The 20,452-nt window shown below is 50.6% G+C and overlaps 1 protein-coding gene across 1 annotated transcript; it reads left to right on the top strand.

The window, feature by feature from the left end:
- Positions 1 to 350: 350 nt before the first annotated feature.
- PLA2G5 (phospholipase A2 group V) lies at positions 351 to 5,429 on the top strand (the record flags this gene model as incomplete). The annotated part of the gene is made up of 4 exons (XM_081088542.1): positions 351 to 390; positions 1,945 to 2,089; positions 4,283 to 4,389; positions 5,305 to 5,429. 4 exons carry the CDS (start codon positions 351 to 353, stop codon positions 5,427 to 5,429), a joined length of 417 nt encoding a protein of 138 aa, XP_080944668.1.
- Positions 5,430 to 20,452: the final 15,023 nt, after the last annotated feature.

Raw genomic sequence — 20,452 nt, 5'->3', positions numbered from 1 at the left:
GTGCCATCAAATCCCCATCCATTAAAGAATCCCACCTCTTCCTCTGGTTACTTTTAGCCATTTTCTGCAGAAGGGGCAATTGAGTGCGGGCATTTGTGGTCAGGTGCATTTGTGGTGGGACAGTTCTCCCCTGTCTCTGTTGGGGACAATATGCCCCTCTGCCCCTTGGGACCCTTTAGATCAACTTCTTGAGGTGTTTGCCTCATCTTTTCTCACTGGGTTGCCCGTGTATTGACCAGCGTGAACGGGTAGGGCTTGGTGGGAAGCCAGGGGCAGGGTTTGAATGGGCTGTGGGGACATCTCCTGATAAGTATGTCATGGGATGTGTTTTCTTTTCTAGAACTTCAGAGATGAAGGGGATCCTCACACTGGCTTGGTTCCTGGCTTGCGGTAAGTGCTGGCCCCCTGACCTTTGATCTTGTGACCCTCAGACCTCTAGGAACAACAGGGTAGTGGCAAGGAGACTAGTCTTTGAGGCTGTAGAGACTTAACTGTGCATCTGGGCTCTGCATGTACTGTCTAGACGTCAGCAGAAGCCTTTGCCTCTCCCAGACTCTGTTTTCTCATTCATGACAGCAGGTCTGTAGCAGGATCTAGTGGGTAATGAGTTAGGGTTGTGCTCTAGGGAGACTACGTGGTTTGTAAATGCAGGAGGCAGATTTTTTGTTTGCTTGTTTGATGGAAAACAAAAGAAAATAAAGCGGGGGATAAAACACAACAAAGTAAAAAACAAGCACCTCCCACCCCAGGATTCCTGGCCACCCTCTGCTCAGGCCTGTCCAGGTTTTGTGTGCAGCCCACCTGCTGCCACCTCCCAGCAGGAGGTAACTCCATAGCCTGGAGATGGGGGTCTGTCTCGAGCTTCTCCTCAGGCCCCGTCAGGCTGCCTGCTTTTTGATGTCTCTGAATCCCTGGAGACTGCAGGAGGAGCGCGAGGCCTCGAGCCTCTGGCTCACTGTGTACCCCTGCACGAGCCACCTTTTCCCTTGAGGCCTCAGTTTCCCAATCTGCACGATGAGGGGGCTGGCTTCAGAGAGCTCCAAGGGGCCCACCCTGCTTGAAGATTCCTACGTTCTTAACTAGAGGCCCGGTGCACGAAATTCATGCACTTGGGGTGTGTGTGTGTGTGTGTGTGTGTGTGTGTGTGTGTGTGTTCCCTCAGCCCAGATTGTGAGAGGGTGCAGGCCAGGCCGAGGCACCCCACTAGTGCACAATCAGGGCCGGGGAAGGACACGGGAGGTTGGCCAGCCGGGGAGGGACTGCAGAAGGGCTCCAGGGCGTGTCCGGCTCATCTCACTCAGTCCCTATTGGCCAGATCCCAGCAGCAAGCTAACCTATGGGTCGAAGTGTCTGCCCCTTGGTGGTCAGTGCACATCATAGCAAGTGGTTGAGCAGCCTTAGCATATCATTAACATATTACATTTTGATTGATTAAATGGCCGACCGGACAACCTGACACTTAGCATATTAGGCTTTTATTATATAGGATGGTGTTAGTGGGAGGAGAAGGTGTGTATTGTTAGGAGATAAAGGAAGAGCCCATTAGCCAACTTCATATGATACTGTATGACTTATACCTAATGTTTCTTGGCCCCTGAGTATGTATCTGCCCCAGTGCTGGAAATTTACAGCCTTTACCTTAGTGTAACCCTCATGACAACTCCCAGAGGCAGGCATTCGTTTTAGGGAACCGAGGAACACGAGGTCCGAGAGATAAGAGGCCTATGCGGCATCATACTGTGAGTCAGGAGGGGGTTGTGTTTTGGACCCAGGCCTGCTCATTCCCCAAGTCCAGCCATGTAACCACTTCTCTATGCTCCTTGCCCTCACCGTCCTTGTCCCTCTCCCACTGATGGGGAGGAGGAGAAAGAGACACCGGGGCCCCTCTAAGCCCCGGGGTGGGAGAGAGGCAGGAGCATGCTGGGAAACGGGGCTGTCTTTCAGGTGTGCCCGCTGTGTCAGGCGGCCTGCTAGAACTGAAGTCCATGATTGAGAAGGTGACCGGGAAGAACGCCCTGATGAACTATGGCTTCTACGGCTGTTACTGTGGCTGGGGCGGTCGAGGGACCCCCAAGGACGTCACTGATTGGTGAGCTGATTATCATGACTGCCCTTCATGCTCCAGGCTCTGCACCCACATGACCTCCTCTAGTCCCATGTCACGTCTGGAATTGAAGCACCATTTTATAGATAAGAAAGCTGAGTGTCAGAGAGGCTAGCTGACTTGCCCACGCTACGTCTAGCAACTCTCCAAATCTCAGTGGCCTAATGTGTCGGATGGTCTGTTGCTACATAACAACCATCCTAAAATGTAGTGGCTTAAAGCAACGATGACCATTGATTTGTTAAGAATCTGCCATTTGGGCTGGTGGGGTGGCTTGTCTCTGTGCCACCCAGCTTCAGCTTGGGCTTGACTGAGGCTGGGTGAGGCATCATCCAGATGGTGCACTCTGATAGCTGGCATGTGGTCGCTGGCTGCTGGCTGGGAGCTCAGATGGTGCTGGGGCTGGGGCTGGGAGCCTCAGTTCCTCCCACCCAGGCCTCTCCAAGATTGTTTGGATTCCCTCACAGCACGGTGACCCCTGGGTTCTAAAAGTGAGTGTCACAAGACTGCAAGACAAAAGAGTATAGCATTTTTATGACTAAGCCTCGGGAATTTCACGCTGGTCCTTCTTTTTGGCTGAGGCAGTCATAATGGCTTTAAGAAGGAGGGGATCTAGTTCTCACATCTTGATTGGCAAATGTAGAAGTTCCAGAACAGGGGGGAGGGGAGAAATTATTCTTTGGAAAATGCCACCTGCTGGGTTAACAATTCTGAGACTGCTAGACATGTATGATGGGGTGAGGCAATTCAGGGCATGGATGGTAGATGGTTGGAGCTGAGTTCCTCGCTGCCGGAGGGGGAGTTTGCAGACAAGCAAGGACGGGAAGCTAGAATGACCTACGTGGTGGTGGATTAGAGTTGGAGACATCAATATGAACTCTAGTTTAGCTTAATACAGATGCAGATGGTTACATATAGAAATATGTATACATGTGTATATACATGGGGTTAATATAGGCACACACACACAAACGTATATATTCTATCAGCTGAGAGGACCTACAAGAAACAATCTCTCAGTAGCAATAAGCAACACCTAGTGTCCAGATCTGGTTTCTAATATCATTCTCCCAGGAACCAAGGCTCCTTAGAGAAATGGCTGATGGTAGGACTAGTGTGGGAAATATACAGGATGAGCCTGGAGCTTCTTATAAATCAGAAGGTAATGTGCTCAAACAAAACAAACCCCAAATAGATGCTACATTGATGGAAATGCCAAAGAGCACAGGAACCGACCGAAAGAGCTCCCGATGGCCAAAGCTGGGACAATTAGAGCAAAAAAGAGAAACACATAACATGAGACAAATGTCAGAGAAACCCAATAGTAGGGCATCCTGCAAAATACTTGACCAGTACTCCTCAACACTGTCAAGGTCATCGAAAACAAGGAAAGCGTGAGAAACTGCCCTGGGTCAAGAGGAGCCTACAGAGACATGACGACTCAATGTCATGTGGGGTCCCCGTGGGGATTCTGGAACATAAAAGGAACTTACGTAAAAACTAAGGAGATCTGAAAAAGCTGTGAACTTTTTACAATTTAATGAATCAATAATTATATATTAGTATTTAGTAATTAGTTAACATTGGTTTGTTCTAACACATGTATCATATTAATATAAGATGTTACTGGATGTGGGGTAAATGGGAACACTGTGTACAATTTCTCAACTTTTTTGTAAGTAAAACATTTTAATGAAACCTGCTACCCCTAGCATACTGGAAGTTTATTTTTTGAGCTTATAACAGTTCAATCAAACATGTTGATTTTGGGACCCAGGTCCCTTCCACTTTGTGGCTCTGCTATCCCCAATGGCCTCAGAGTCCTAGGCTGGATCACCTTCATTCAGCTGAGGTGGAGAAAGAAAGAAAGTGGAGGATGGTGTGTGAGGTTTTTATCGGTAGATCTGAAAGCGGTGTACCTCACTTCTGCTCACATTCCTCTGGCTGGAACCTAGTCATGTGACTACTTGTACCTGCAAGGGAGATTGGGAAATGTAGTCTCACCATGAGCTTAGGAGGAAAAAACAGGTCAGTGAGCTGCTAGCCAATGGCAGGCAGCCCTAGAAGAAGGGCATATTCTTATGAGATTCTTTCTCTGCAAGACCACACCCACCGATGTGGCCTCCGCTTAAATGGCATGCCCCTTCCACTCAGGATCTAAGTGTGTTGCATTGACAGGTGCTGTTGGATACATGACCACTGCTATGGGCTGCTGGAGGAGAAAGGCTGCCACATCCGGACACAGTCCTACCAATACAGTGTCTCACGGGGCCTGGTCACCTGTGGTAAGGCTGGGCTTCCCATTCAGGCCACGGGAGGAGCCTGGGTCTCTGCTGGCCCTGAGTTCAGCTTCCCCTAGAGGTCAGCCAGCCTATATCTTGGGGGAGGGGGAGAGAACTGGGAAGAAGAGGGGCAAGAATATTGCAGCTATAGCTGATGTCTTAGATTGAGTATTCAGTAGGTGCCAAATGTTTGCACACTTCCCTTTACTTGCTCCCTGAAAATACCCTGTGAGTAGGTTTAGTCTCTCCATTTTACAGAGGAGGAAACTGAAACAGAAAGGCTTGCCAGTTTGTACCGCTAGAGTTGGGATCCAAGTTCAGGTCCCTCCGAGTTCAAAGCTAAGCCTGGAGATGGTGTCGCTATGAGAACTGGGGTTCCTCCAGGGCAGGAGCTGTCTCCGCCATCAGACTGAGGGGATGTGTGTCCTTGATGGACTGGGGCTCCCGGAGGGCAGGAGTTGTGTCTCCCTAGGCTGAAACCTCACCCCGGACAGCTGGGCCTTTTCCATCAGATGATGCAACCCCCGGGATAGACGCTGTGCCTCCCTCATCAGTCTGAGCGCTCCATCAGAGCAGGAAGCAGACGGGGGTCTGCTCAGTCTAGAACAGCTGTGAGCAAACTACGGCCTGCGGGCCGGATCCAGCCTGTTTGAAATGAATAAAACTAAAAAAAAAAAAAAAAAAAGACCGTACCCTTTTATGTAATGATGTTTACTTTGAATTTATATTAGTTCACACAAACACTCCATCCATGCTTTTGTTCCGGCCCTCTGGTCCAGTTTAAGAACCCATTGTGGCCCTCAAGTCAAAAAGTTTGCCCACCCCTGGTCTAGAAGCAAGTCCTGACTGAAGTAAGCCTGGGAGTCGATGTCCGTAGAGGGCATCTTCCTCATTCCGCATTTGGCGTCCTGTTTGCAGAGCTGGGGTCCCCCTGCCAGATGAAGCTTTGCTCCTGCGACCGGAAGCTCGCCTACTGCCTGAAGAGAAACCTAAAGAGCTACAACCCTGGTTACCAATACTTCCCCAACTTCCTCTGCACCTAGTGACCCGCGGTGAGCGCCGCCAGACCATGGCTTCTGCCCCCTTCTCCTGCCACACGGGACTCACTGGTGCTGCTGGGCTGCTGAGAGGGCTCCCAGGTCTGGCTCCTGGTTCTTTCCTGATGGTCCACTGGGCTTGGAGGAGCCCGTAGCCTCTCCTCGCCCTCCAGACAATCCCCAGAGAGCGACTGGTCATAGGATCCGACCAAGTCAAGGTTCCTGGCTCACTCCTAACGCCAGGCCAGTCATCCTCGCCTCTGAAGACAGTGCCCCGTCTCCAGGAGGAACACTTTCCTGGGATGCATTTCCGGTTTCTGCCTCCCTCTAGAGAATTGTACTCAAGGAGAAGCGAAATTGACTCCATAAATGTGCCATGTGCATATTAAATAGCATTTCTCCTGAAGACTAATACACGCCACGCAGGCATATCCCTCTGCTGCGGGGATTGCCTGTGCCTCTCTCGCTGCCACTGGGCCACTACGTGCAAAGTTAACCACATTCTCTCAGAGACAGAAGGTGCGGATCAGTAAGTAGAAGGTTTTCTGAGATGAGTGTCAAGCCTTCTTTGGGGTTCATCTCCTCAAATCTTGAGGGTCCCCTGGAGCCAAGCATTGGGTCTCATTTTTCCTTGAGGGGGTGGAGAGAAGGTGATTGACAGTTATGCCAGCCTGGGCTTCCAGGTCAGAGAGGGCCATGCTCAAATTCCAGCTACATCGATGTGAGAGAGAAGCAATAGGCTGCCTCCTGCACACACCCCGACCAGAGATCGAGCCTGGGCATGCGCCCCAACCAGCCACCTTTCGGTGCACCGACCAACTGACGCTCAACCAACTGAGCCACACTGGCCGGGCTCTAACATTGTCTTTTTTTAAAAAAAGAAACCCTAATGTTTCTTGTGATGTAAATTGGGAAGCCCAAAGCCACCTTGATGCTGACACAGAGATGCTGAGATTCTGGGATTTCACAGAGCAGAACGTTTTCTTACATAGGGATCAGCTATGGGGTTTATTTTTTACCAAGTAAGGCCATTGAGAGCCCCAGCTCATCTAGTATTTGTAAATGAATACTGAGACAGCAGGAAGAAAGGACATATTTTAAAACAAAGGAGAGTCCCTCCCAAGAAAAGACCTTTGGCTCCTTTCCACCGACAAACCCCAAAATAGCCACATGATAAATGGGATCTATATTTAAAAAGCGCCAATGTTCAACATTTTCTAAATAAAATTTGATTTCTTGATTACCCTAAAATGTAACTGGTGTTTCAGAAAAGTGTGATATAGTCTCATGCCTATATTTGACAACATCATACAGAAAATGGGGCTCAAGTATCCAATTTGCTCATAAAAATTTTTTTTGATCAAAGCCATTTCCTGAATCCATTTTAAGAAATTTTTTTTTAAAAAAATTGATTTCAGAGAAGAAAGGGAGAGGGAAAGAGAGATAGAAACATCCATGATGAGAGAGAATCATGGATTGGCTACCTCCTGCAAGTCCCCTACTGGGGATTGAGCTCACAACCCGGGCATGTGCCCTTGACCAGAATCGAACCTGGGACCTTTCAGTTCGCAGGCTGATGCTCTATCCTGAATCCATTTTTAAACAGGTATGTGGGGGAGATGGGGAGCTTCACTCTTAATGCCATTTCTCTTCAATCGCAGTATTCTGGATGATGGAGAGACTCAGCCCAGGCTTCTCCCTTTCCTCAGGGCCAGGTGGCAGGCAAGGTAGTGTCTTGCTGGTAAGTTCTGCAGGAAGGGACTGTAAACAGGCCCTTCTCCCTGGGGCATCCCAGCTCAGAGATGCAGGATTCAGACACGTGCCCACAGGCATCTGTGGACGAGGGAGGCTGTGAGGTTATGAAAGTGACATCACAAGCTGACGTGGGTTTGAGCTGGAAGGGTCCATGGAGAACCTTCTTTTACCTGCCAGGACATTGAGGCTCAGAGAGGTTAGGAGACTTTCCCAAAGTCACACAGCACACAGACATCAGATGCTAGTTCTAAACCCCTGTCTTCAACTCCAGCCCACACAGACAGAAAATGGAACCTGGAGTGGCTCAGGGACTCAGCCACACTGGGGCTTCCCAGGAGCACCCCCTGATTCCACCTGGGAACCAGCTCCCTTCCTTCTCTGCTCTCACTGCCTCCTGGGAGTCTGGCTGGGGCTCTGTGCTTCACCTTCAGTGGAGGGAACCCCACTGAGGTCCTCCAGGCTCACTGCCCTGGATCCACCCTCAGGGCTGTGACCAGCTCCTGCGGAAATGATGAAAGCCACGTGATGGCTGGCAATCGGGGGAATGGAGGCCCTGGCTGGCAGCCGGCAGCTGCTAGGGACCCTACCCATGCACGAATTTCATGCACTGGGCCTCTAGTAAAAATATATTTTTAAAAAAGAAAAAAAGAAAGAAATAGCCTCACACAGATTGCTTTACTGGCTCCCACAATCCTGGAAAGTAAAATCTCCATTAAAAAAAAAATCCCTTATTTCATACATAGGCATCCCCTAGTAGTTCTGCTGCTCCGACCAAACCATGATTGATACACAGGCTCCCCGGGGCCCAACAGCATGCTTGCCGCATAGCAGGCGCTCAACCTGTGTTTGTTGAGAGACTGAGTGATTGAATGCACAAATGAGCAGTCCCTGCCCTCAAAGCCTTCACAGACCCTCCCGGGAACAGGAACTGAGGAGCAATACAGGGGTCATGGCATTATGACTTTTGTGGTGGGGCGGTCTGGACAAGCGCTGGGCTCACCCTTTGGCCTCCCAGTCATGGATGTCTCCCTGGTCTGGGTTTGTGCTGGATGAAGGGATGGGCACCCCATTAGACTGCCATGCTAGGCGGCATCCTCAGGGGGCCAGGGGAGCCAACTCAGTGCCCTATTATCCAAAAGGGGGTGTGGACATGCTCCATATCTTGCTCCTGAAAATGAGCTTCCAGCCATTGCATGTGCCCAGATGCTGCTGCAGACACAAGGACAGCTCTGGTCACCTTGCAGATCTGCTTTTGGCACTTGTTCCCGGGACTCATACCAGCCTGGGAAGGAAACTGGAGTGCTCACGTCTGCTTAGCCAGAGAGACCATCCCACTCACACATCACCCAGATAGCAACAGCCCCCCTCCCGCTCCCCCAGGAACCTCAACAACCCTACCACCTCCTAGAAACCTCCTTAGCTATCAAATGGGCTAATAACACCTCCCTCCCTAGGTTGTTGGAAATATTTGATGATACTGTGCACACAAATGACCCATTATAGTAGCTGGCACACAGTAGGCACACAATAAATGGTACCTGTCCTGGGAGAGAACCACGAAACCGAAGCCAAGGGTTTTGGCTCCAAATGGTTGGCCCTAAACATAAGCCCTGAGGGCCAAGGTCAGTGTCCAGGACAGAAGGTGACCCCTCTTTGCCCACTCTTCCCAGGCTGCCTGTGAAGCACTTACCACACTGGATGTGGCCAGGGGTGACACTGGGGTGGTAATGGTCCTATTTGGGGAGCATTGGCGAGCTCTCAGGAGGGAGCAGCAGCACCTATGGGGAGACCCAAACCGAGCCCAGGGCAAGCAGGTGCCACAGCCTGTTCAGAGGCCTTGTGGTGCCCTGAGCCTGGAATGCCCATCCAACTACTCTCCCCGCCCCTCCTACCCCTCCACCCCCGCACTAGCTAAATCCCTCCTATCCACCAAGGCCAGGCTCAAATGCTACCTCCAGGTGACACCTGTTCCAGGTGACGTCTTCCCCAGCAGAGGTCATCATTCCTCTCCGGGCTCCCAGATAGTACCCGTCATTCATTCACTGAAACACCCACCATCAGTCCTTCAACACACATCGATGGAGCACCTGGCTGGGCCCTGGGGATACGGAGATTGAACAATCACCACAAAGAATAAATTTCTTCCTCAACAAGCTCAATCTAGGGAGGGAGACAGACACAGTAGACAGCACTCCACAATGCTGAGGATGGGATGTCTGATAAAGGAGTTTTGAGTTGAACCAGGAGGCTACTGTCCAACCAGGATGGTGGTGGGCTGACGCTGCGGGCCAGGCTCCCCCACAGATTCTCCTGGGGTCTGTCTGGACCGCGGTACTCCGTCTCCATCACAGCGAGCACAGAGGACCGGATCTGCTGCACATAAAGGACCAGATCACACATCTCAGGCCCCATCTGCCAATGCAGGGGGACCTCGGGACCCCAGCTCAGAGAGCACAACTTCCCAGTGTCACCGGCATTCTCCATGGACCGAAGGGGTTAGGAATTTAGTCCGAGGGGAGGGGGAGAGCTCTGCACAGGTGGAACCTGATACATCCCAAAGGTCCCCGAGGGCCTGCCAGGTAGGTGGGCTGCTTTGGAATGACCTGCTGTTAAACACACATCCCCACGCCCAATAGGAACCTCTGCTCTGGGGACCAGGAGTCTGTTTGTTTTCAATCCTTACATGAGGATATGTTTCTATTGATTTTTTTGAGAGAGTGAGAGAGAGAGAAACATCGATGTGGGAGAGAAACATTGATCAGTTGCCTCCAGCACTTGCCCTGACTAAAGATGAAACCCACAACCTAGGTATGTGCCCTGACTAGGAATTGAAGCCACAACCTTTTGGTATACTGGACAGTGCTCCAATCCACTGAACAACCAGGCCAGGGCCGGAAATCTGTATTTGTAAACAAGCTCTGTGGGCGTTGCAGACAGCTGTCAGGTGTGGGGACATTGGGAGGCTATATGCATCACAAAAGGTTAGCAAAGCTTACTTATACTCATAATAGAGGCCCGGTGCATGAAATTCATGCACAGGTATGGTCCCTAGGCCTGGCCTGCAATCAGGGCCATCTTCCCCAGCTGCCTGCAGCCAGCCCTGTCCCCCACTGTCACCCACCCCTGGTTTCCGTTCAACATCGGGTGATCAGAGCCTGATGGCCAGGGGAAGGGACAAAGATGTCCACCGTTCCCGCTCGTTCACCGGCCCGCACCCGCTGTGGGTCACCCTCTGTGTGTGGGGCAACCGGCGGGGTGGGGGCCTTGGCCTGGCACTGCCCGCATCCCCCGCCACCCACCCCCAGTTCCCCATTCGTCATCAGGCAATTGGAGCCTGCTTGCCAGGGAAAGGAGCCAAAAGGTGGTCAGTGCACCTCATAGTGACTGGTCAAGCAGTCATTCTGGTTATTCTGCCATTAGGGTCAATTTGTATATTACCCTTTTATTATATAGGATAGAGTCCCAGTGCACGGGTGGGGGCCAGCTGGCCTGCCCTGATGGGGGCCCCAGATCAGGGGGGGGGTCCCCGCTGTGGGGTGGGGCCGGCTGGGGTGGGGGGCCATGGTCCTACTGGTCTCTGGTCATTCTGGTTTTTTTGCTGTTTCGGTCGCTGGGCTTTTATTATATAGGATATCTACTGGTACAACACAATAATGTCCACAGGTACTAAGCCAACCTGTGGTCATGGCCCTCATTTCACACATTTCTATATTTGAGACGGTGCACCCAGGGGCGGGGGGTGGGGGGAGTATAAGAGGTGTGTCCTCCTGATAAATACAAAATTATACATCACCACCCTCATCCATCTAGCATGTGCACATTTTGTAACTTCCTCTTTTAATTAAAAATGTATTTAGAACATTTTTAATATTATATGATAGGGCATTTTCTTAAAATGTGTTACTCAGCTGTCTGCCTTTTAAACCAAGCACAGCCCTTGTAACTGACAAAATGTCCTTGACCAAACTTCAGTCAGGGCCTTTGAGCTCTTTTTTTGTGTTTTTTTTTTTTGACTGGGCCCTCCTTGGGTCTTGTCCTCCAGAGCAAGAATCTTGTTCAGCCAGTTTCCAGAGAATCCCCCACCCTGGATATCTGATCAAATTCCTCATCCTCACCATCCTAGGTGGCATCTGCACCTGGACTGCCAGCAGCAGGAATCCTGTGCAGTTAGTGAGCATGAACGCCCCTGAACCCATGACGCTTCCTCTTAGTAATTTTCCATCCACTGACCCCCAGCCTGCTTCCTGGCTATAAATGTCCCCTTGTCCCTGCTGTATTTGGAAATAAGCCCCATCCCAGACTGCAGTCTCTACCTCCTGTTGCAATCATTCTTGGTTAAAAATCTGCTTTTCTGCCAGAACCGGTTTGGCTCAGTGGATAGAGCATCGGCCTGCGGACTCAAGGGTCTCGGGTTCGATTCTGGTCAAGGGCATTTACCCTGGTTGTGGGCACATCCCCAGTGGGGGGTGTGCAGGAGGCAGCTGATCGATATTTCTCTCTCATCAATGTTTCTGCCTCTCTATCCCTCTCCCTTCCTCTCTGTAAAAAATCAATAAAATATATTTTTTTAAAAAAATCTGCTTTTCTTCATTAAGCTAATGTCCAGTTCTGTGGGGGTTTTTTAAAATATATTTTTAAATTGATTTTTAGAGAGAGAGCGGGAGGGAGCAGGAGAGAGAGAAACATCGATGTGAGAGTGGAACAGGGCTGGCTGCCTTTGGCAAGCCCCCCTGCCTGCAATTATGTCCCGACCAGAAATTGAACCCTCAACCTTTCATTGCAGGCGCAACGCCCAACCAACTGAGCCACACGGCCAGGGCCAGCTCTGGTTTTCTTTAACAGTTGTGTGCGCGAGACCCAGGTAGAATCCAGTTCATCGCTGGGCCCTGGACCTCTCACCCAGGGCCCTAGGTGTGTGCCTTGGACGCCTTTGACTTCACTCCTGACCCATAGCTCAGGAGCCACTGATGAGCAGGCTCCTGAGCCTGCAGCGCGGTGAGGACTGAGTAGACTCTAGAACAGTGATGGCGAACCTTCTGAGCTTGGCGTGTCAGCATTTTGAAAAACCCTAACTTAACTCTGGTGCCGTGTCACATATAGAAATTTTTTGATATTGGCAACCATAGTAAAACAAAGATTTATATTTTTGATATTTATTTTATATATTTAAATGCCATTTAACAAAGAAAATCAACCAAAAACATGAGTTCGCGTGTCACCTCGGACACGCGTGTCATAGGTTCGCCATCACGGCTCTAGAACAGCGGTCGCCAACCGGTGGTCCATGAGGTCTGAAAGGTTGGCGACCGCTGCTCTAGAAGCTAGGGTAGAGCCTGAGGCATCTGTGTTTGTATGAGGCCAGTCTGGTTAGAGTCTCAAGTGCTTCCGTGGACAAGGTTCAGGCACACTAATTAAGACGAAAGGAGCTCTCGGTGCCCTGGAAACTCCCTTCTCCAACCCCTGATGACTATCTGCTTCGCCAACTCTGTCTGCTTCCTTTCTAGGTGGCATGACTTTCCCAAGGATAATGCGGAATCTCCATGGCCTCTTTGGGAAACTTGAGATGTCCCCAAACTGGCTCTTCTGAGAACTTTCCTTCCCATCTCCCCTTCTTACCGCTTTAGTTCCCTTGAATCCTTTGAAAGGACCTTCTCCATCCCTCTGTCCACCTCTGTTAGACCTTTTCCCTGCCCTCTCCAGCCCCTTGGTCACTTGAACATTCAAATCCCTTTCCCCCCTCTGGGGCTCTGAAGGTGAGGCTAAAAAGGAAAAAGGCGCATTGGAAACAGACTGGATAGTCATCCATTCAGATGGATTTGAAGACATCTGGCAGCTACGTGTGCGGTCAAACTGGCGAAGATTGAATAGATTTATTTATACGTTCTTTTAAAACTTAACTTTGATATCAAAAGTACACTGATGCAAAACTAGCATGTGGTTTTCTCTCTGCTAAAACAACCAAGTTTTCTTGGATTATTTATCTGCGGTTAACAGGAGATTGTAAAAGATAATCAGCCTAAGGACCAAGATCTTGTCTTATCAGAATGATCTCTTGCACAGTATATTAATCTTTACCGTGTCCTTGGCTGTTGCAAAGGTCTAAGGTTTTTTACATTGTTGACAATCTAGACTTCCCAAAACCAAGCCCTGAGTGAAACCTTCTTGTTCTTGAACTGACCTTGAGATTTCCCAGAGGACCCCACCCCCCACCCCCAAAGGAAGGCTGTTGCAAATAATTTGGTTTATTTGACATGTTAGGTTGAATGGACAGCATTGTTAACTAAGAGATATTTAACCTTCCCTGGCATATATTTGTATGTGCAAAATGTTATCTCAGAAACTGTGTGAATTTCTAGAAATGGATCCATGTCCTTGCTGTTCATGGCATGTTATGATTTGATGTTATCAGTCATATTTGCAGTTATTATTTTTAAATGTTGGGTGTTGCAGAAATAGCCACATTTTTTGGGGGGGGGGAGGGGTGTCAAACGAACTTGCATCAGATATTTAACCACAGCCATTTTCATCTGATTTATGTTTTTTTACTCTGATTCTTCTCTGAAAACATTTGCAATCAGCCACAGGGCAGAATCCTTCGTGATGGAGCCGATTCTAGACGAAGATTAGCCTGCCGAGGCCAGTTACCACTCGCGCTGCCTTTAAATAGTCTATTGAGATTAGAGACTTATTTTGAAAGCAAGAGTAGCTTTACTTTTGTTGTCTTTTCTAAAAGTATGTTTTCATTGATTTCAGAGAGAGGAAGGGAGAGGGAGAAAGAGAGAAACATCAGTGATGGGAGAGAATCATAGGTCAGCAGTCTGCTGCATGCCACCCACTGGGGACTGAGCCTGAAACCCGGGCGTGTGCCCCACCGGGAATTGAACCATGATGTTCTGGGTCACAGGTCGACACTGCACCACTGAGCCACACCCGCCAGGCAGATCAAAAAAGGAGAGGACTGCAGACAGCAATTTTGTGTTTCAATGGAAAACTATAGTACACCCAGCGGGGTCCCCAATGTCTGGCTACAAGTCTCCAAATTCATGTTTCTCTTTATTCTCCTGCCTTCCTGACCTTTGGCCTCCCTGAGCATTCAAACCGCCCTTTTCCAGCCGCCCAGCAAACAGGAGCTGGATGATTTGATGTAAACTTCAGAGAAATCTCCACAAAATTTCATGAATGAGCAACCTTCATGCCTGTCGTGTGGGCCACTCAGAGAGTTCAGTGCAACACCCGAAGCCATTGACAATGACCTTGAAACTGCAAAGCGGGAGACGTGTTGGATCGCCGTGGCTGTCCTCCCTCCGTCACCTAAAGATGCTCACAGCTCCGCAGCTAGAAAGCTGCTCGGAGGGCTGCCCTCTGGGTTTCCAGCTACTAATCTCTGTTTTTCTTTTCTTTTTATAGATACGCTCCCTTTAACTGACTGGCCGCTAGCTACAACCAAGTCTCAACGCGCGGTCTAGCTGATCCTTCCTGAGCAAAAGGTGACCAAATGAGAAATGGACTTAAATTGTTCAGAGGAAACAATGTCCCTTCTTTCCTCGAACAAGAGGGGGGACTGACAAAGACTCTTTCCTTGACCAAACTTTAGTCAGGCTCCTCTCAGACCTGTGTTTTACCAGGCCTCGTCCTCAAGAGCAGGAATCCTGTCCTGTTGGTTTAGCCTGAACCCCCACCCTGGATATCTCATCGCCATCGATATCTGATCAAATTCTTCACCCCCACTCTCCGAGGGGCCTGGTCACCTGGCCTGCCTTCCACAGGAATCCTGTTGAGTTGGTTTAGCCAGAATTCCCTCTGACCCCTGATGCATCCTCTCAGTGATTTTCCATCCACAGACCCCTTGCCTGCTCCGTGGCCCTAAGCCCCCCTTCCCTACCACCCCCCCCCCCCCCCGGCCCCGGGTCCCTGCTGTATCGGGAATTGAGGCCAGTTCCACATGAGGTCTCCTTTCCTCTATTGCAGTCGTTACTGGTTAGAAGCTGCCTTCACTGCTTGAACTACTGTCCGCCTCTCCTTTGACCTTATCCTTTCTGGAAGATTCCCGGCCATTGTGTTCATTCCTCTGCACTGACCTTCCCAGCCGTCCCATTCCTATTCCAGCCAGGAGCTGGGGAGAAAGCGAGATGAATCGCATGGGAGAAACGTCACCTCTCAAACTCACCAATCCATCATTTTCAGAATGACAGGGCCTGGGAGTTGGCCAACAACTCACTTATCAGGTCTGAGAAGCCCCGATTTAGAGAATCTAAAACTGTTTCGTGGCCGTGTCTAAAACTCTGTGAGTCATCCGCTCTAAACAGCTGACTGAAAACACCGGCATGTTGCCCAATTGCTTTTCTAAACCCAAGTGAGCCAGCTGCTGGACGCCGAGATTACTCAGGTTTCAAAGAAACGAGCTGGCTGTAAACCTCGAACCTGCTATTATCTTCTGCGAGGATCACTTTATCTAAGACAGGGGTGCTGTCCCGTCGAGCATCCAGTCGAAGTTCAAACGCGTTCCAGCTTGCAGACTTTCTTCCTATGCAGAACACCCCAGCCCTCCGAAATAGCGTATGCTTTTCAAAGTGTTTTTTTTATCCATGACCCAATATAGCCTCAGCTCATCCCATGGTACAGAGTGGCAAAGTGAGAGACAGAAAGGCATCTTGCTTAATTAAGGTCACACGCACGTTAGCGGTGCCAGGACCTGAACCCGGTTCGCAGGCCCTGAAGTTCGGGGCCATCTCCCCAGCCTGAACTGGTTCCCTCTAGCAGCGTTAGAGCTTCTCATGGGAACGGAGACATCCTGAGGATGGGGACTGGGGCTCCTTTTTGACCCGCACTGATTGGCCTGGTGCCTGACTCCTGGAGCAGGTCCCAAAGTGGATAGCGTCCTCACATGGTCTCACTGATCCTTGTAGTAACCCGTGAGGGAAGTACTACGAACTCCCCGTCCTCTGTGTGAAGAGACTGGGGCACAGAGAAGTCAAGGAGTTTGCCCCGGGAACCACAGCAGCGCAAAAGGGTACCAACCCCAGAGCCCACCTCTTTGCCCAGGAAAGTGTGCTGAATCAATGTGGCTGCCCCCTGCTTCCGATGACGCCCAGGCAAGGTTTCAGTGCAGACCTTGGCAGGCTGCCTGCTGTCCCCGGAGGGGAGAGTAACTAGTTAATGGCATCCACGGGCTGCCCCCAGCCCTGCAGGCCGCAGTCGAGGGAGCTGAGGCAGGGCCCCTCCCCCGTGGCCTGCTGGCATGGGTGAGGGCGAGCCCTCCGGGGAAGGAAGAAAACACAGTGATGCTGGCAAGGCTGATAATATTCATTTAACAACCAGACAGTCCCAACAGCTGCCCCAGGATCCGCGGGCTGGTCTCTACATGCCAGGCAGGCTGCTACGCTGCCCTTCATCTCTCACAACACCTGGTGAAGGCGGTATTAGAACCCGGTGTTGTAGTAAAGAAACTGGGCTCAGAGAGGTTCAATAACTTGTTCCCAAGATCCTACCCCCAGGAGTCAGGAGAGCCCAGAGCGGGAGGCCCTTGTGTGCGGGACCCTGAGCCACACTCCTGGCCGCTATGTTCGAGCGCTTCTCTCACCGGCCTTTCCTGTGGCTCATTTTCCCCAGAGAGTCAAGGGGAATATACTTACCTTTTCTCTTTCTAATCCTCCCCCGAGGACATTTTTATTGACTTTTAGAGAGAGGGGAAGGGAGATTGAGAAAGAGAGAGAGAGAGGTAAAGAGAGAGAAAACAAACATGGATGTGAGAAACCTTGACTGGCTGCCTCCCACAGGCACCTGAAACCTAGGCGTGCGCCCTGCCCGGGAGTCCGACCTGAGGCCTCTGGGTGTATGGGATGGCGCGCCTACCGACCAAACCGCGCTGGCCATGCCTCCGGCTGCGCATCTCGCTTTACTTTTCTTTCCGTAGAACATGGGTTGTTTCTCTCGGGCTCCTGGGTGTTAGTGGGGAATTGCGGGCCAGGGTTGCTGCGGAAAACCCTTCCCTCCGCACTTTTAGGCGTGGTGCATGAGGGCCTGGGAACTGAACTGAACTGACAAAAGACACAATAACAGGAGAAAAGGCAGGAGACATTGACTAATATCTACGCGCCCGGGAGTTCACAGTCAAGAAGTGAAAGTCACAGAAGGGGTCAGACTCAGGCTTATCTACGTTCTTAGCAAAGGACAGAGGGTTTAGACATCAAGGGACTATCAATTGGGAGAAATGACTAGGCAATATAGGAGGAAACCAGTGGAAGATAAGGGCTATACCAGTAAAGTTTGTTTATGCAAATTCATCTTGGTGTTGACGCCCTATCTTTGAAGATAAGAGCTGTTCTCCTCTCCCTGGTACGAGGGCAGGGACAAGGGTGTGGGCGCCTTCTTCAAAGAGAAACAGGCCCTTTTAGGCGACAAGGGGAGAACAGAGAACCCTTGCGTGTCTGTCAATTCTCAGTTGCCTTCGGCTCGAACTCATTTTTATGCCAATGTGGCATATCTTGGGGTGGCACATTCTGGTCCCTATAGAGGTCACGGAGCAAAGGAGTGACAAGGGGTCTCGTGTGGGGTCTCCTGGCTCCCAGCCCACAGCTCCTTGACTGCCCTGCCCTGCTGCCCGCTGTGTTTTTGCTCAAGAGCTGATCCATGTTCTCATCTTCCTCTCCCTGGTGGGAGACTTTTCAGAGATGAGAATCCACGTCGGGCTGACTCATGGGGCACCTGAGGACGATGTCAGGGTGAGGTGGTGTCAGCATGGAGCCGGCTGTCCTGAGCACCTCTCGAGCGCCTGTTAGTTCACCCAACTATTTTTTTTAAAAAAATACATTTTTATTGATTTCAGAGAGGAAGGGAGTGGGAGAGATAGAAGCATCAATGATGAGAGAGAATCATTGATTGGTTACTTCCTGCATGCCCCCTACTGGGGATCAAGCCCACAATCTGGAATCGAACCTGGGACCCTTCAGTCCGCCGGCCGACGCTCTATTCACTGAGCCAAACCAGTCAGGGTTACAGCCTGCATTTTAAACAAGCTCCCCCAGGGATTCATGGGCGGGCGGCTCGGGGATGCAGGCCTCCTGTGGCTTCCCCTCCGGAGCCAGGCCTCTGCCGCTGCTGGCTGAGTGAGTGGCCTCGGGAGTGGTTCTCACAGAGCCTGCTTCCTCATCTGTAGAGTAATGGGGTGTCAGCGAGAAGAGGATGTAAGGTGCTTAGCTTAGAGAACTGCGCCTTCCCATCGCCCTCTTAGGAAACCAGGTAGACTCTTCCTCTTCCTTCTGAGATGCGTTTCCGGGACCTGGGGTGCTCAGGGCCAGGGAGGGGCACTGCTGCAGGCTGTCTGCAGAGCCCAGAACAGCGCCAGCTCATCTCAGGTTGGATCCTTTTTTTAAAAAAAAACATTTTTTATTGATTTTTTTACAGAGAGGAAGGGAGAGAGAGAGAGAGTTAGAAACATCAATGAGAGAGAAACATTGATCAGCTGCCTCCTGCACACCTCCCACTGGGGATGTGCCCACAACCAAGGCACATGCCTCTGACCAGAATCGAACCCGGGACCCTTCAGTCCACAGGCCGACGCTCTATCCACTGAGCCAAACCAGTTAGGGCTCAGGCTGGATCCTTGAGGGAGCAGGTAGTCTGGGCTTTCGCTCGCCTCAGCCCAATCTGGCTCCTGGGGGGGACTCCAGAGGAGAATGACCTTCGACCCACTTCCAAGGCCTCCTGGGAGTAGGGCAGTGTTCCTGGAAGGGGTGGCTGATTTGTGATTGTCATGAGGGAGGGGCTGGGAGGCGATAAAACGTGTTCCCTTTCCTATCTGCACACCTACCCCTTCCACTCTGTCCCAAACTGCTCACCAACCGTAAGTACTCATCAAGAAAGAGGTGAGGGTGCCCAGCCGGTGTGGCTCAGTGGTTGAGCATCGATCTATAAACCAGGAGGTCACAGTTCAATTCCGGGTTAGGGCATATGCCCAAGTTTCCGGCTCGATCCCCAAGAGGAGGAGTGCAGGAGGTAGCAAATCGATGATTCTCTGTCATCATTAATGTTTCTATCTCTCTCTCCCTCTCCCTTTCTCTCTGAAATCAACAAAAACTTTAAAAAAAAAGGGGGGGGGAATGAAAGAGGTGAGGGTTTGGTAAAAAATTTCCATTCATGGAATTCATAAACAACCCTAAGGGGTAGGTGTGATCACCCCTGTTTAGGGATCACAAATCGCGAATCACAGAAGTAGAGTCACCAACCCAAGGTCACACAGCTGGGAAATAGCTCAGTTGAGAGAAATAGAATGAGCTTTCCTATCAATTTTCATTCATCCATCCATCCATCCATCCATTCATTCATTCATTCATTCATCCATTCATTCAACAGATATTTTACATGTCTCCATCTTTGTTCTGGATGCTGGGGATGTTGTGGTCCCTGCATTCGGAGTGTTTATATTCTAGTCGAGCACTAGAGTGAGATAAACTGAATGAGTAAATGATGAAGAAAACCACCAGGAAGTATAAACCAGAAAATTAGAATTAAGGCAGAGAGATAGGGAGTGGTAAGGGTGATGATGGTTTGGGGGCGGGGGGTGGGGAGGGGGGGGCGATGCTTCCAGTTGGGAGCACAAGGACATTTTCCTGAGGGAGTGAGTAACTGTCAGCTCAACTCTCTTGCTAAGAGCTCTGGCAAGTACCTTCCCCGAGAGGCTCCAAGGTGAGCAAGGCTTGGCCAGGAACCCAAGGCAGAGAGTGAACAGGGAGGAATCCCTCGGCCTGCCTTCTCAGCTTCAAGTTTTCACAAACTGTTTTAAAATCTCTTCTTTAAGTGAAAAAACTAAGACAAACATATCCAGAGCTTCCTAAGGGAGAGAGCCAGCCAGTCCCTGACTCTGGGTCGTCCAGACTGCCCCAGGGTCAGGCTGGCTCTCGGCTGACCTCAGTAGTGATCGAGGATGCAGGACCCCGAGTGTCAATGTCCTCATTGTCCCGCCAGGGACACTGAATGTGGTGGAAGGGACAGGAGCCCCAGCCCCACCAGCACATGGCAGTGAGGGGAGGATGTGTGGGGAGTGAGATCCAGCTGGAAAAATAGGCAGAGACAGGGAGAGGCATCAGCCTGGGCCGGGCCCCCACACCCCAGAGGTGAGACCTGAATCCGGGTGACCTGTGGATTGGGTCAGCCAGTGGTGGGAAGGGGCTCTGTGTGGGAGAAAGTGCCCCAAATGTGAGGGTTCTACTTGAGCACTATTGTTATTGTCGATAAGATTATCACTCACTAGCCCTTTACCCAGGTTTCCTGCCTTG

Source organism: Myotis nattereri (assembly GCF_964212035.1).
Source record: "Myotis nattereri genome assembly, chromosome: 3".
Taxonomy (NCBI): domain Eukaryota; kingdom Metazoa; phylum Chordata; class Mammalia; order Chiroptera; family Vespertilionidae; genus Myotis; species Myotis nattereri.
This window is presented reverse-complemented; position numbering and strand designations above follow the sequence as displayed.